This window comes from Cryptotermes secundus, unplaced genomic scaffold (assembly GCF_002891405.2).
Source record: "Cryptotermes secundus unplaced genomic scaffold, Csec_1.0 scaffold15, whole genome shotgun sequence".
Classification (NCBI taxonomy): Eukaryota; Metazoa; Arthropoda; class Insecta; order Blattodea; family Kalotermitidae; genus Cryptotermes; species Cryptotermes secundus.
Window position 1 is genome coordinate 19,633 of NW_019721514.1, and position 16,723 is coordinate 36,355.

A 16,723-nucleotide genomic window follows, 5' to 3' on the forward strand; every position below is an offset into this window, starting at 1 on the left:
TTCCATTGTTGGAGCATTTGTTGAAGATATTTGACTTGTTCTGTGTCCAGTGCTGTTGGCCTGTAATTGGATTTGCTTGAATGCAATGAATACTGTACTATACTATACTATACTATACTAATAAACTGCTTGGAGGCCTGTGGTATAGATGTAGTATAGTTTTGACACTAACTATTTAGCCGGTGCCTTATCTTACAATGTATTTTGTCCATTCTGTAGGGAATATAGATTGTAACTCCAACAAATTGCAACAAACTGACTTGATATAGAATATCACATGAAGAGTTTTAATCTTATTTTATGTCATAAATGTCATTTTAATAAGTTTATAGTTCATTGTACTTTTATGTCATGTATTTTATAATGTATATCAAGTATCCAGCTTTACCATCGCATTTGCAGTTCAGTGGTGTGTGAATATGGTAATCATGTGTTTTGCCTGATGATCGCTTTATGAGCTGAAACATGTAGCCAAGCTAATTTTAGCCTTGACCGTTATATTTTTGTGTTGTGACGGACTCTAATAAAGAAATTGTATAATTCATATTGTAGTCTTTTTGATTATGACACCATGTAGACTGGTATTTTTGGAAGTCAAGCAGTATATTCCTCTGTAAGATTGGTAACCATGTACCAGACTACATGATGACATAACCTAGAAGGCTGTGAAATCATCCAGTTCTCTTTCTGTAAATGAAACGGCAACATCTGGGCCTGTGATCTGTTTGAAGGTCTGCAGCAGCCCCTTATCTGTAATTTTTAAGTTTCTTTATACTTGATATGAGCTGTAACTTAAAGCTCTTGAACATATTGAGACGCCACTAGTTGCTCAGCATATCAGGATACTCGGTGACCTTTATGGAACTCATATGTACATTACCATGTTCACAAGAGTCCTGCCACTGGACTTTGTCCAGACCCTCACACATCTCTGATTGCAAAACTGTGTTGCAGGTTCTCTGGGGACGTCAGTATTCGACACAGAAGTTTATTTGGTTGGAGCATCAGGCGGAGTGTACGCTTTGCTAGCAGCGCATCTCGCCAATGTTCTCCTGGTAAGAAATTACTTCTTGTCGCTGGGATCCATTAAATCCTTGACCTCTTTGTCTCCATTTTTTCACAGTCACTCTCATATTTCATTGTGTACATCTTACAGTCATTTTCTTGCTTACTGTCAAGAATTTTCCATTCTAGTAAATTCCATAGTTTGCTAAATAAATACTGAAAATGCAATAATGTATACATTATTAATATTAGTGTTTGGTGTCATTTGAACTGTCCCTTAATAGTACTGCCCATGCAGTTGTACATTTTATGTCCCTGTTTTCTCCACACTAGTCATTGATTTTAATTATGTTTCTTGTGTCCACTCCCCCGTATGCCTTCATGGCATAGTGCTTAGTTAATAAAGCACAGGGACAACATTACATTACCTATAAGGTAGTAATATAATTTATCTAAAATATCTCTTGGGCACATCATATTTTGAGTAGGCAACTTTACAGAACTACAAGTCCCTTGTCTTCATTGATGTCTCACCTATATCAATTTTCATTCCCACTGAATTTTGAAAGTAGAATCTGCTAAGTTTGTAATTATGCAATGATCTGTGCCAGTATTTGATGATGATGCCTCCTCAGAGATGTTTTAGGTGGTGTTTAAAACCAAGTTTGGTTCCAGTTATTCATTCAGATGAAATTTTTGAAGTTTAACTGTCATAAACATGAAATGACTGAGAACCCTTAATTAACATTGTAGGCAATACAGAAGAGCTTCGGGGTGATATATTGCTGATGTGATGACAAGTCTGCTTTCACTTTGTATTACAGCCATTATTTGTATTTTAATCATGTATATTTTGTTGTTTCAGAACTATAACAACATGGAGTTTGGGATTGTTAGATTAATTGGTATATTTGTTGTTGGTAAGTCCATGCTGAATCACATTGTAGTTTATGCATTTGAAGGGTTTGGCACAAGAAAGTATGTACAGTATGCCTTTGCAGTGTGGGAGTGATGTGTTGTATAGAATGTGTCTGTGGGGTTTTATGTAGTTTTGTCATTACTCCGATGACAACCCACTTCTTCGGAACAGTTTGTTGGTCCTGTAAAGGACTGTGGTTGCTGAGATGCTTGACCGGTGAGGTAGCGCGGCGCGCGCCGGTAGGGGGAGAGGTTAGTTGCGGTGGTTTGACTGGCCACAGCGCGGCTGCTGCTGGAGGTTGCTTGATCGCTGTGTGGCAGGTGAGTTGGAGTTGCGTGGCTAGCGCAGCGCGGTCGTAGGAGTGATGAGGCAGTGGCTACGCCAGATGCCTAGTGGGTCGGACAGGGACACGACCACCGGCGAGTCCAGGCGAGGTGCCCCAGTGAGTCGGGTGTTAAGAGAGCCGAAGGGCCAAGGCAGTCGTGCCTGGCACAGCCTGCCGATTCCTCCGAAGACCGAGCGCTGGCGACGAAGCCTGCTAGGTGATGTTGCTTGGTGTGGCTTGATCATAAATTGATGACCGACTGATACTGATGCTGTAGGTTTGCGGCTGCTCCTTTTTATACACTGCTCGGTGGGCGGAGCGAAACTTGAAATTGAGGAGGAAGAATTTTCAGGGCGCTGATTGGCTAGCGCGCGTGATGATGTAGATGCGGGGCTAGCAGCAAGCTCAGTATAAATGCGAATGTTTGGAGAAATTTGATTGGTTAGCGCGCGTGATGGTGAAAAGTGATGTGAAGGTTGCAGAAAATGCGTGATAATGTGGGATGTTCCCACATGTCCATAATCATGACATTCTGTAGTGTGAACCTTATTTTTCTGGACACACATGCTGTAATTGGAGATACATTCTAATATAATTTTTTGGGGCAACAAAACCATGTTTTACCCATCAGAAATAATAGCCTTTGTCTGAAACAACTTTAACCCTCAAAAGGCTGAATTTCTTCTAAATATATACACATTTAGTTTGTATGTCATATCTCTGCTACGAAGCCCAACCAGCTAATGCTGATTAGAGAAACTGTCGCTGTTTGTTCTGAGAACCATACGGAACATACGGATACACTATGGGCAGAATGTAGAGCTTTAGTATGTTAATAGAGGTGGTACATATAGTAACCATTGGGCTTTAAATAGTTAAGGATTCACTATACCTTTAATGGAAGAAGCATTCTACATTCAGTGAAATCTTATGGTATGGCAGTTTGGATTCTATTTTGTGTTGAGAATAAGATAACTTTCAAATTATGGCATAATGATTAATGTTACTCCCTGATGATGACACATCCTAACATATGTTTTAAACAAAGCACAGCCTTCTTATGATGCACTGCCTGGACTTGATCTTGATGGCCTCTTTCAGGACATCTTAAATAAGGGCAAAATGCTGCATAAAATTAACTAAGATGAGATTAGCAACCACTGTCAGTCATCCCTGTGCATGATATATGTGATATGAATTGTATGGTTTTAGGTAAATTCGTTGTTTTCCAATTTGTGTTTTAAAGAATTATATCTTATCCCAAAGGAGTTTGGGATAACAACTGGCTATGGGCCGGACGACCGAGGGGCTGGAATTTGAGTCCTGGTAGGATCAAAAATTTTCTCCAAGATATCCAGACTGGCTCTGGGTTCCACCCAACCTCCTATGTAATGGTTACTGGGGGCTCTTTCCCTGGGGGTAAAGCGACCAGGGCGTGAAGCTGACCACTCACTCCCAGCTAGTGCCAAGGTCAAGAAAATGTGGATCTATATATTCACGCCCCCATATGCCTTCATGGCATAGTGCTCAAGTATTTAAGCACAGGGACAATTTTTTTCTTATATATCCCAGATTCTACAAATGCAAAACTCTGAAACCTGAAGTTCTCTAACATGGAGGTACAATAGAACGTCAGTTTCATGAACTTCACACAAAGAATCAAGCAGAACACATGATAACTTTGTGCTTAAACTGTGTGTTTGTTGAATCCATAAATGGTTGGATTCACAATATTTGTGTACCATGTCCAGCGATGACTGACTGGTAAATTGTGATGTCCACATGTTTCATACCTGGAAGTACTGAACAGAATTATCTTATTTGAAGTCTGCACCAATGTTTTTCAACCAGTGGGATGCAATAGTCAGTTCGTTTGGATGTGACATCTGAAAAATACAAACTTCTGTTAGTGATTATTGTAATACCAAAATGTGCGTAGTTGTGAAAATTATCTAGAAAAGGACAAGCTCTGTTTCTGCTATGATGACTTTTTTTTTTGACATGACTTGTAGGACATGAGATATTAAATGTCTACACCATAACTTGTGAGGAAGATTTAATTTTGAATCCTAGCGAACCAATATAGCCATTCATCTTCTCAGAAGAGACTTATCCTACATATATATCAATCAGTACATGACAAAAAATGTAGATCTGATTAAGATATATATCCTCTGTTTGAAACGTTTTTGAATATAGTAAGTATTTAATAAAATGCAAGTAAAGGCAGTTTTTGACTGTGTGTAATGTAATATCTGTAATGCAGTTATCTTTGTGAAAGGTTCATGTCAACGGTAAATGAAGTTCGTCATTAGCAAGGCAGTGCAAAATAGTAAAGATCAGGTTTGGAAAGTATGTATGCAACTTTTGTCTGTTAGAGGTACACCATTTTGCATGAAGCACTACTACGTCCATGAAGTAACAAATTTGTGAACGGTGTCTGTCTTCTTGTTCCAGCAAGTGCTGATGTTGGATTTGCAGTGTACGACAGGTACGCAGCCGAACAGCCGGGCCCGTCTGTCTCATATGTCGCGCATCTTACAGGAGCTCTAGCAGGTCTCACAATAGGACTTCTTGTTCTCAAGAACTTTGAACAAAAGTTGCATGAGCAACTCATGTGGTGGGTAGCCCTCGGTGTTTATGCGGCATGCACCATCTTTGCTGTCCTCTTCAATGTGTTCAACCCTGGCTACCCCTGATGATGTCATCATTACAACGTTGTTATGTTTTCATCGAGGTTTCAGCTGGCCACACTGGAACAATTACCATAGAAATGTGAAAGTTTTGAAATAATTCTCAGTTCAGTATTGAACCTCATGTACAAGTGGTGTTCAGCAGTGATGACAGCAGTGTATGTTGGGTATGATATGCGAGTCAGTATTACCAGTTGCGTTATATTAATCAAGGCATTGAGAATTTAAGTTACATCTTGTAGTCATCAAAACTTGTGTAATAAATAAGGCAGGCCTTCGCAGTAGTGTCATGCTGCCTGTAACCGACATTCACCATGACACGTCACCAAGAGAGAAGGAAAAGTTTGGTGGTATAATATAATAGTGAGAGATGTCATGCCTTGATCAGTCATTTAAAGCAAACTTCCAGATTAAGAGAGAAATGGATAATAAAAGTGAAGTCTGGGGATCTTCCAAACCCTACTAAGATGAAACCTAATTCATCATCTAGCTGTTACAGTTATTTCTACTAATCTAAACTACGAAATGCTCGTGTGCACATGTTCAGTAAATGTTGTGGATGAAAAGTGATGATTGATGCTAGTCAAAAATAAAATTAAAAAGAAAAGTGTATGTGTGTGAAGAACATGGGAAAGGAATACAAATAATGTCATATATTTAAGATTGAAAACATCCCAGGAACAGACTGACCATTTCTGCCTATCAGAGAGTTAGAAGCCAGGATATACTGCTTTAGTTAAAATATAAAGACATTTGATGATGACTCTCTTTTAATTGTTGTTTATTTATGAGTGTTTGTGTATAACTTAGGGAGATTATACAATCACATGTTATAATTAATTGTATTATCACATTCTCCTTTTTTTCAACAAGGAAATTCTTGTCTTTATACCAAAGAAATGTAGGTAATGAAAATACTGCATGGCTCTTCATAATCTTGTTGAGGTTAGAACAGAACACTTGTAATTTGGAAGCCATATTGCAGAAGTGTAGAGAAGAAAGTTACACGTATAACATTCATTCCTTTTTTTTTAAACAAGAGAAGTTCAATATGGATTTATGTATAACCAAAATTATTAATCACTAATTTCAACTAACAGAACAGATACAAATGAGTGTTGCAAATTGACACAATATTGTACCATAGTAAGAAATGACATATGTTCTTTATATATTTCACAAGGGAACCTAGTAAACAGGCTGAAGCGTGTGAGTATAGCAAGTAGTGAATTGAGTTACCAGTCCAAAAATTGTAGTTTAATGTTTAAAGAATGCCTCATAGGCAGACCTCTTTCCCATTGCCAAGCCTTAAAGTTCCCAAATAATTTAAAGAATTTGAATTTGATGTTGGTGTTGGATATCTGTAGAGCAAACAATATCAGTTGCGTTCAGCTGACACTTTTGCCATGAACCTACATGTTTATCTCATTAACTGATAGTGAAATGAAAGAATGGAATAAATGTTTTTTATGTTATGTATGGGGCATATATTTTATGACAAACCATGTAGGATAAATTAGTAAAATGTTATTTGAGCATGGGGAATGGTCATATGGCTATGTTAGTCATATCTGCATATTGCTACGACACAGTTTGGCTTTGGAACTGAGCATGATGTTTCAGACATTTAATTTGCAGCAACAGCTGGTGAGAAGAGTTACAGAGCAATTAATTGACAGATTCATTCTCTATTTTCATGTGACCCAGACTAAATTCAATATGACCCCCTTCTTTAAGTGACATCTAATATTGAAACAGAGAATTTTACTTAATACATAGCAGGATTTTTTGTATGACAAGAAGAAGAGACAAATCAGTTAAAATCTGACACATTTCTGTAATATATGCGGAATTAATGAAGGGAATAATTCTGTTTGTTGCAATTTGTGAGCAATCCTTATGTTGCTTTGCATCGAACAAATTGTATCTGGTTTGCATCAGTCATTTCAATAAGATCATTCTGACTTTGTGTTTTTATCTCACTAGGACCACAACTGTGTTCTACATTTGCAAGCCATCTCCTTTGGAAGTAAAAAAAGGAATAATTTTAATTCATTACCTTTACAATTAAAATACTTACGATAATTAAAGGGCGGTTAAGTAACTGAAAGGTGGAGGAAATTACATAATTAGGAACATCAGAATTTGTTTCCTTTGTCCAGTGCAGGTAGGAGGATCAAATCAGGAGGCTTGAGGTATGTGGTAATGAACCTTCGGGTTCCATAAAATGCTGGGAAATTCTTGAGTAGCTGCAGATTTGGCTTCTCCCCAAGAAGGGCTCAGCTCCGTAAGTAAGTAAGTAAGTGCTGCCATGTAGGCTGGGATAGTTAAGATACCAGAAGTTTCAGAGGAGCTTATCTGCCTCCGTCTTCATGGACTGTTCTACCCTGATGACAGAGGCAACATAAGAGACTAGTCTACATATTCCCCATTTTCAAAATCTCAAACATTGCATTACTTGTATTCAGTTTTAGGACAGATCTTGATCAGAAAAATAATTACGAGCTGCAAAACCAAGGTTGAATGTGTGCACATTGTTTGATGATATTTTTAGATTTTCAGTAATAAAGAACACCAACAGAGCTCTGTGTGGACTCCACAGAACATGATTTGGGAATACACATGACATGAAGCCAAATGTCCATGCAGAGAACTGCTTCCCACATTAAAACTTCTGTTAAACATATCTTTAAGTGGCTGTGGGTTCAGTTCAACCCCAGGATACTGATATTTGCACTCTGCAGTTTCTCTTGTCATAATTGCCCAGTTGCACGAAATTAGCCCTTCATTCAGACAAATATGGCATATAAAGCATAGAAAATGATTCTAATATGCACAAAATTGGGAAAAATTGCGCTAGAGGTTTATGAGAGTAAGAAGGTTCCATTATCCCTGTGGAAAGAGCCCCCATTGACTCTGGGAAAGATGCCTTTACAGATACCATGAGAACATTTCCAACACACCTGTAGGAGTGCATCAGTCTGAAGATTCTGTCTTCTGGGCTGTCATGCTGTGTGGTCTGATAGATCATCACCACTGTTTCAGAGGTACCTATTTTTTTACATCTTGAGGCTAAAAGATGTAGGCATCAGGTTCTTCTGCAACAGTATCTAGGCCCTGTCTGCTGGAATGCACTGCATGGTACCCCAGACAGTAACTTCATAGTCACAGCTGTGATAACCCAAAATCTCACATGCCTCAACCTGATTTATAATCAGCCACTTAATGACTGAACTGTCAGAGGATTTATAGCACAGTAAAACACAAAGTCCTGTATCAAGAATTTGACTGTTTACTGTGTTGGAGACTTTGTCTCTGTGGCTAATGTGTAAATAAGGTCTCGGTACAAGGAGAGTCAGTAGAGAAGTAAATGTACCTCACAGAAGCGTCTTTGTTTGGTCATGCACATGTCAAACTTATCAGAAAAGATGTTTCATTTAGAATTTGTAAGAAAACATATTTTCATTATGGATTTCGTGTCAAATAACTAAACTTTTTATATCACTTTCACTGTTAATGCAACAATACTTGATTCTTCCCCTTTGAGTTATGTTCTGACATGAATATTTTTGTTGCAAGGGGAAGTGTTGATATATCTTCAATATTCTAGCTCTTTGAAATCATCATCAAACAGAACTCAGTTTGCCAATATATATGGTCTATCTTCAGTATTCCATCCTTTTGAAGCCATTATCTTTAGTAGTTATAACAAATCAGCCCACCAGTGTACTTCGTTGAAAATTGAACATAGCAGTGAAGTGAAAAGTGAGTTCAAACCATTTAAATTTTCGTTGAAAGAGAAAGTATTGTCTTTAAGTATACCACCCATGGAACTGTAATATTCTACAGGTTTTAGAATAAACAGGAATTCAAATCATATTTCCTTACCTGTATAGTGTACTGATCTGAATATAAAATTTATAATGTGTAAATGTATAATTTTAAAGGAAAATGAATGGAATTACGAGGTATATATATGAGACACCTGGTGGGCTGAGTAGCTTATTAAAGAAGAAAATGAAGAGATAAGAAATAAATGTTTCTTAACACAAATACCTAAAGATAAAATAGGGGTTATTTTGAATTTACGAACTTCACTGTTGTTCTGCCAGACTTTCATGTCTTCACTAATTTGATGGATATTAAATTAATTTTCCGCTGAAAACACCAGCTACTCCATAGCCATGAATTGTTCTGTTGTTGATACTATGTAGTCTCAACACTGACATCCTCAAATAGCCAGCATAATAAAAATTGTGTTAATTAGAAGAAAATACATCATTTTATAAGCTCATTTCAGAACATTTATGCTTGTGTGAAAATCGCATATTATGCATGTGTAAAATATTGTTTGGAAAGATAACAGAATAGTGGAGTAAGCTTCATATCATCAAAAGGCTACTTGACTCAAACATTCTGTCAAGAGTCTTTGATTTTTAGTTTTGTGACAGACATAACTGTGAATGAATCAATTTATTATTCATTGTCTACACCTGCTCTGTTGTGGATATCTCATTCCATTCCTTTTGATATATAATCTCAGTTTGCTCTTGTTCAGGTGAGCTATGTTCCTTGGTGGCCACTCGAAAACTCAATATGGTGTTTGACGTTTAGCAGGACAGGAAGAAAATGAACATTTTGCAAGGATGATAAAAGTTTAAAGCCCATCTCTGAGTTTTGTTTATATTATTGGAGTTTATCTTACAGGCTAGGTAGTGTTTCTGAGGTTCATACCTCAGTGTACAAGATTGCAGAGATTTATTGCATGTCTCCTTACTGGAGTGTCTGAACTTCAAAGTATAGTAGGAGTTCCTCATTTTTGTCCGCAAGGAATCAAATTTCTGGTCATTGTTCTTCCACTTTTGTTGGAGGTTTTGTAATTAATCATAATGTTAATTATTATAAATCACAGAAATTATTGAACACCTGCTTTCAGGAGAGAGTAGAGGTTAGAAATGCTTAAATTTGTGTCATTTTTCAGAAACGCGGGGGAAAAAAACAATTGCATACACAAGGAATGGATTTTGTTGCCAGTCATGACACCAAATGTTACAGTTACAAATCAAAAGAATGCAGTAATATTTATAATAATTAATGTAGGCTCAATTAATGTATTAATTATATATTTATATAGAGTATGATACACTTGAACATTGTTTGTTTCCAATTATTATTATTATTATTATTATTATTACTGTTGTACCAATTACCTCAAGATAATATGGCAGCTTTATATTTTAATATAGGAAGTCTTTTTTTTCTTTGTATAATATTATGAATGTACTGCCCTGCAGATATAATTCCATGTACAATACTGATGCCGACAGTGTCAATCCCATACATGTTTGACGTACTACTGCCAGTAATAAGATTCCAACATTGTAAATGCAGCACTGAAAGTTTCTCTCAGCATGCCAAGTTATGTCTGGAGAATAACAAACCGAACATATCGAGCTTTAATAAACCAGAAACTGATTTGGAAATAACTTTGTTTTATTCAGACATGTTATGAAGGGTTCCTATTATACCACTAAGTGTGCCCACCCTATTTCAACCATTACAGGATCACAGTCTTCTGCAGTGTGACACCCGGCAGTCTGGTACGTAGTTATCAGCATTTCAGAGGAACCTTCTGCCTTCATGTTTAGGGGACAAGAAGAGATTTTAATCTTCAAATTTACCATTGTGAGAACCTCAGTTTCCATCCATCTGTGGCCAGCAATTCTAGCAGGTAGGGCCTTAAGCCTGTTCCTATGTGTATCTTATCCTCAAGCTAACTTGATCTGTTCAGATAATTTCAGTTCTAGTCCTTCAAAATGTTGAGTTATATTAATGTCTATGATTTTTAATTTTATTTGTACAAAGTCTAAAATGTACGTGGTTATCAGTTTACCCATTGTTTTATGATGCGAGACTTGGTCTCTTATTAAGGGATGAACTCAGGCTGGACAAGTTTGGGAACGGTGCTGTGGGGAACATGTAGATGTAAGAGAGAGAGAAAGTAACAAGAGGTTTGAGAAAACTGCATAATGAGGAGCTGCATACTTTGTATTCAAATGTTATGACTCATATAAAGGTGGATGAGAAAGCTGTAGCATACATAGGAAAGATGGAAAAAATGTACTACAAAATAGATATATATTTCAAGAGAACAGAGTTCTAGGCCTAGGTCAAGAGAACATGAATCTATACATTCATTCCACCATACGCCTTAATGGCGTAGTGCTTAATTAGTTATGTCAAGAACAACTTTTCCTTTATCTTACAGTTTTGTGTTGCCGCACAAGTTTGTGACCCGGTGATAGAAAGGGAATATTGTATGACTTCACCAGGTTTGTTGGCAACACTGAAATATTAACGGAAACATCTTGCAGGACTTTCGTCTGCCCTTCACCAAGTAAAATGGCGTTTGGAGATTATCCTGCGGAATACAATCCCAAAGTTCATGGGCCGTATGATCCAGCACGTTATTATGGACGTCGTAAGTTTATATTGTCAGGAAACATGTTGCTTTTAATTTCTGAAGAAATTGTACAGTGTTTTGTACACTGAAAAGACCAGCTCTCCAAAAGAGAATGGTTTTAGTATGAGTTTCATATTCAAACTCGTTCGATTTAATTTCAGCCGATACACCTTTCGGTCAGTTGAAGTTGAACGAAATAGGTGCTTGGTTGGGACGTCGAAATAAAAATCCAAGGGCCGTCATGGGTGCAGTCAGTCGAGGTAAGATAATACATAGTTATCCCCAGTGTATAACGTTGCTGTATTGTACGAAAAAAAAAACCCTGACATTGGCTTTCATGACGCTGGGATGTAAATTAAAGTTTACTGTTCCGACATTCTCGCATCAACTGAATTGTATGAGCTGTGTGTTATTGAAGAGATTAATTATTTCCATAATGGTATTCACCATTGGACTCTCGACCAAAACAGCGTACTTCATATAACCAGAAGATATTGGCAGCATAGAATTACGGCATTTGAATTTTGTAATCACACCGAAAATAAATGTAGTAGTGATAATTAAATAAATATGGTACTTGTGATCAAAGTGATGAGTTTTTGGGTTCCACGATAGGGAATTTTTTAAGAATTGTGTAATTAAGTCCTCAAGGAAGATCCCCTCTACCATAAATTGCGAATGAGTCCCATAGGGCTGTACTTTAAAATGATAAGTAATGTGTGTGATGAAAGGATTGGCCTTGAAGCAATATTGCATCATGTCACGGAGACTCCACATACCATTGAGTCTTATGTGTGTCTCGCTTTCATTTATGCAGCTAAATTATTTGCAGAGGAATGTATCAGATGATCAGTGTGTAGTGCAGTTGTCTGAAAAATGCCATTTGTATGTGATGCGGTGGTTCTTACGGCAATGAATACGAAGAGTAGAGTCTAGTGAATTGTGATACTGCATAATTTGAATTATTAATATTGAATATTGAATTAATCACGTCCCAGAAGATGGCAGTCTTCATAGTCATTTCCTTGAGAGCCTCAAAGGTTATATGGAATTATATGTGTTGCAGCTTGGTGGAGATGGCAGCACAAGTATGTCCAGCCAAAGCGTGCAGGAATAGCTCCGGTCTTCCAGATCATCACTGGTTCAATGTTATTCTTCTACATAATTAACTATGGAAAAATAAGTAAGTGTCATGTAGGTTCAGTTTCAGAACTAAGTACAGGCCTAACTCATCTCCATGTAAAACTTGTTTGCCTGTCATAGTTTCTGTTTGTATTGATTTACAAAGATACCCCCATCTTTACTTTGTCACCACAGTCTATCTGTTTCATGTTTTCTTGGTGTTTTCCAGTACATGGCTAAACCATTTTGTTTCCTGGGTAAGTATAATTCCCGTCACAGTATCTGTCTTGAAGCCATTTTTTTAACATATCGAGACTGATTATCATCATTTCTGTTCTGATTCGATTATAAAATTTTGAATTTCAGTTACTTCACTAAAAATTAAATTTCAGGTCCTCCCAGGACTGAATTTGAAGATTAGTGTCATCTGGATCATGATGCTGTGTATTTTGGTAGAAGTTTACCAGCGTTTGTTTGAAACATCAGGAAACTTCTACCAGGCTGTATGGCATTGTATGCCAGAAGACAGGAACCTTATCTCTCTCCATGATTTTTGTTTGCTATATCTCAGAAATTTCGTATCCAGTTTCAACTCAGCTGACCTTGTTATGCGTACATGAAGTGGGCACAGATGTGGCAATTTGCCCTTCTTTCTGTGTTCCCTCATGTCTTGTCTCTGAAACTTGACAGTTTACATGGTAAATTGCATTGTTTAGAGAGGTATTAGTGAGTGGAAGAGTTCTGTCTTGTGGGACATAGTGCTCTGTAGTAAATGAAAGTTAACTGCTTGACTTTCAATGAATTATGCAGCACTGTATCCCAGAAGGCAGAACCACCGCTGACAGCTTCATATCGTACTTCTTGATAAAGAGTCTGCAACACTGAGAGAGTTGTGTTGTGTGATAAGGAAAGCGTCAGTTACTAGTTGAGTTGTGTTCTGTTCTGTGCCATGTGCTGCCTTTACAGTGCTCTACATTTGCAGTTTGAACATTTGTTGTGCAGTAAAACATCGCTATCATTTAATATTTAGCACAGAATATCCTTAATTAAGTAGCTCTCATGTTGGTATCTTCTCATTCAAAATCTCCTGATTAACAGCTTCCATCTCCTCTCAGCCCACTTTGTACGTATAAACTCGATTAATATCTGTTGAAACTGCAGTAGAGTGGTGAATACTCTCGCTATGTATTGAGGAGCTCCTGGACTCAACCATTGGCTAGAAGACTTGGTAGCAAAAGGGTTTTCATGGTTCCTTCAGCTCCACAAAATGCATAAACAGTACCTTAAATTAGGCCATGACCACTTTTTTCTAAATGTACTTTAATTAATTAATCACTAATTTTATCGTTAGATGCTAAGTAATTTGGATTACTGACAGCATCATTAAATAAACCATAACATCATAAGTAAATAAAAAATACTTGTGCCCAGTGCCAGGTAAAGTGAGGTTATATTTTTAGCCTGCTTTACTTATTTAAAAAAAATAAAAGGAGGTTTATGAGATCACATGTCTGGCTGTGTGTCTGTGCCTTCCTTCAACAACTTTTGAATGACATGACACTTGAAAACTTGAATAGTGGAGCCTGAAGATATGACTGTTGCTAGGCAACAGCTCAGTAAACACATTCCTGCAGCAACAAATACACAGGCAACACACGTTTTGTATGGAGTATGTGTTAGTATCAGATACTGAATATGCATTAAAAGGAAAGTAAGTGATCAGCTCTTCGCAGAACTTCTTGTATAATAGTAATGTCAGCTGGTGATAACCAGAATGTGCAGATGTAAACAATATTAAATAATAGGTTATGGTCTTCTGGGGTGTGACTCCGTGTAGTCTGGGAGATGGGGCGAGGGAACTTGTTGCTTCTGTCTTATACATCTTCAGAGCAGGAGACAGATGCAGCAGGTGCCCCTAAAATGTTGGTACCTATTCATAATGTTATATTTTAGCGTCCTGTTGCACTGATTTTCATCAATTTTGTATACAGTGGCCATCTTGTAGTGCACACAGTTTCACCTGTCACTTCACAACATGTTTCGGCAACACAGCGCCATCATCAGGTGTCCCAACTACATCAATCNATAGGTGATTAGTTCTTCCCAGAACTTCTTGTATAATAGTAATGTCAGCTGGTCATAACCAGAATGTGCAAATATAAACAATATTAAATAATAGGATTATGCTCTTCTGGGGTGTGACTCCGTGTAGTCTGGGAGATGGGGCGAGGGAACTTGTTGCCTCTGTCTTATACATCTTCAGAGCAGGAGAGGGATGCAGCAGGTGCCCCTAAAATGTTGGTACCTGTTTACCAGATCATACAGGACGGCACAGCATGGCATCCCAGATAACAATCTTGAGAACCTGTAATTTCTTATAATACCAGATATTTGACATATATTTTAATATAATCCTCTCTTTAAATATCAGAATTACTGGGTTTTCGGACTGTATGCAGTGGTTGAGGTTAGCCCCTTTTGAGGGACCCAACAGCATAGGTGTCTTCCCCCTTCACTTAAGGATGGAAACAGATCCAGTTTCTGAACTGTTGTGTTATCTAGTTTTTAGAACACCGGGTGATGGAAAACCAGTAATTCTGATTGATGTTATACAACATCATCAGCACCTTTCAGAATTCAGTCTTAAAATTGTTCGTTCATGTGGATTGCTTGAGAAGTTTTGGTTTACTTAGTAATAGCTTTCTTCAAAACTGCTATAGTAAGAAGGGAGCCACCCAATTCTCGAAATACTGAGGGGGCTACATTCTTCATTCTAGTTCCAAACTATTCATGAATATCTTTCTTTTTCCAGAGCATCACAGAAACTACAAGTACCACTGGTGAACAGCTTGAAATTCTAGCTTTCAGTTGATCTAGGTTTCTTGATCCTGTTATAGAAGGTGGCTTTGAAGCATGTTCAGTTAATGTAATGTTGAGAATATAATGTGTGAACTAATAAAGCATAGATATGTGTAGAAGTGTTTTTATAATGTACCAAATCGCTCTGTAGTGGAATTTGTCACAGTCCAGCAGTTCAGATGTCTGGCATGCTAAACAGTTGCGTAGAGATTAGGTTGCAAATTATTTATCTGGAGCCTGGAAAGTCATAACCTTTCTTTCATATCAAACACCTCTTTAATCAAAGGCACTGAACATTGTCAACTGTAACATACATGGAATAGTTGTATTTAGGAAAGCTGAAGGTGGGGAAACTTGAAAGAAAATTCTGTTTCCATCAGAGATACATATATTAAACCCCTTAATTTCATCATAACTTAAACTTTGAAAGCCATACAGAACACAGTTTTTCAGTTACGTTTAAGTATTATAAATCATGTATTGTAAGCAACAATACTCATGTTCCCATTTATTATCATTTTCATTAGAATGACGGAATTCGAGAATGTGAAATTTACTCTTGTCAACAAGATTAAGACTGCATTTAATGATATAAGAAAATCTGATATATTCATCTTCACCAGTTTAGTACTGGGCAGAATAATATGATGGAAATAATAACATATCTTAAAGAAATATAATGAAGGTTTATATGGAAAATGAAGGTTTATATGGAAAATGTAACATATCTTACAAAAAAATTTAATGAATGCTGAAAATCTGGTATCTATTCATATTCCAGTTCAGTGTTGGATAGGATTATATAGCAAAAATTAATAATATATCTTAAAGAAATGCAATTACTATTGAAAATCTTATGTTAATGTTCGCCAGTTGAGTACAGGTAGAATTATATGGCAGTCCAAATGCCACATTGTGTCCACCACAAATCCCACATGACGAGGCCTGGGAAGCTAGCACAGGAGTCATGTAGTTGAGAATAAGGGGTCATGAGCTCTGTGAGAACAGTGCAGTGAGGTCGTGGGTTCCATGAAATGGTAATTTCTTCGGGCACTGAGCAGCTGTTTGCAGGGAGACAGCACAATGAACTTGGTCCTGATGTATGCCGTCAATGTAGAATTCGGTACCTGTAGGCAATAATGAATTTCATGGCAGTAAATGTACAGGTGGGTGGCTATAAGACGCAGTGGAGATTTCTCTGCGGCCAGGGACCATACAACAGTGCATATAAGTTCATTTTAAAATTTCCGTTAGTATAATGAAGCCTCTTAGCACATGTTTGCTGTGAGAAAATTCAGAGTTTCGGTCGAAGGCAAAACGTTTGCGCCAAGAGAAAA

General features: G+C 37.3%; 2 protein-coding genes across 2 annotated transcripts in view; both read left to right on the top strand.

Annotated features, from left to right (window-relative positions):
• The window catches only part of LOC111875388 (protein rhomboid), a gene marked incomplete at its 5' end in the record, with an annotated part of 16,581 nt that extends 9,406 nt beyond the window's left edge, over positions 1 to 7,175 (top strand). Inside the window, 3 exons of the mRNA XM_023871607.2 lie at positions 955 to 1,055; positions 1,871 to 1,925; positions 4,707 to 7,175. Of these exons, the coding sequence (XP_023727375.1) occupies positions 955 to 1,055; positions 1,871 to 1,925; positions 4,707 to 4,948 (398 nt within the window). The remainder of the gene's footprint in view (positions 1 to 954; positions 1,056 to 1,870; positions 1,926 to 4,706) is intronic.
• Positions 7,176 to 11,296: 4,121 nt separating this feature from the next.
• Positions 11,297 to 15,502, top strand: LOC111875399 (putative ATP synthase subunit f, mitochondrial). Its single transcript, XM_023871624.2, has 4 exons — positions 11,297 to 11,423; positions 11,567 to 11,665; positions 12,472 to 12,588; positions 15,340 to 15,502. The coding sequence occupies exons 1-4, from the start codon at positions 11,345 to 11,347 to the stop codon at positions 15,369 to 15,371; spliced, it is 327 nt and encodes a 108-aa protein (XP_023727392.1). The 5' UTR covers positions 11,297 to 11,344; the 3' UTR covers positions 15,372 to 15,502.
• Positions 15,503 to 16,723: the final 1,221 nt, after the last annotated feature.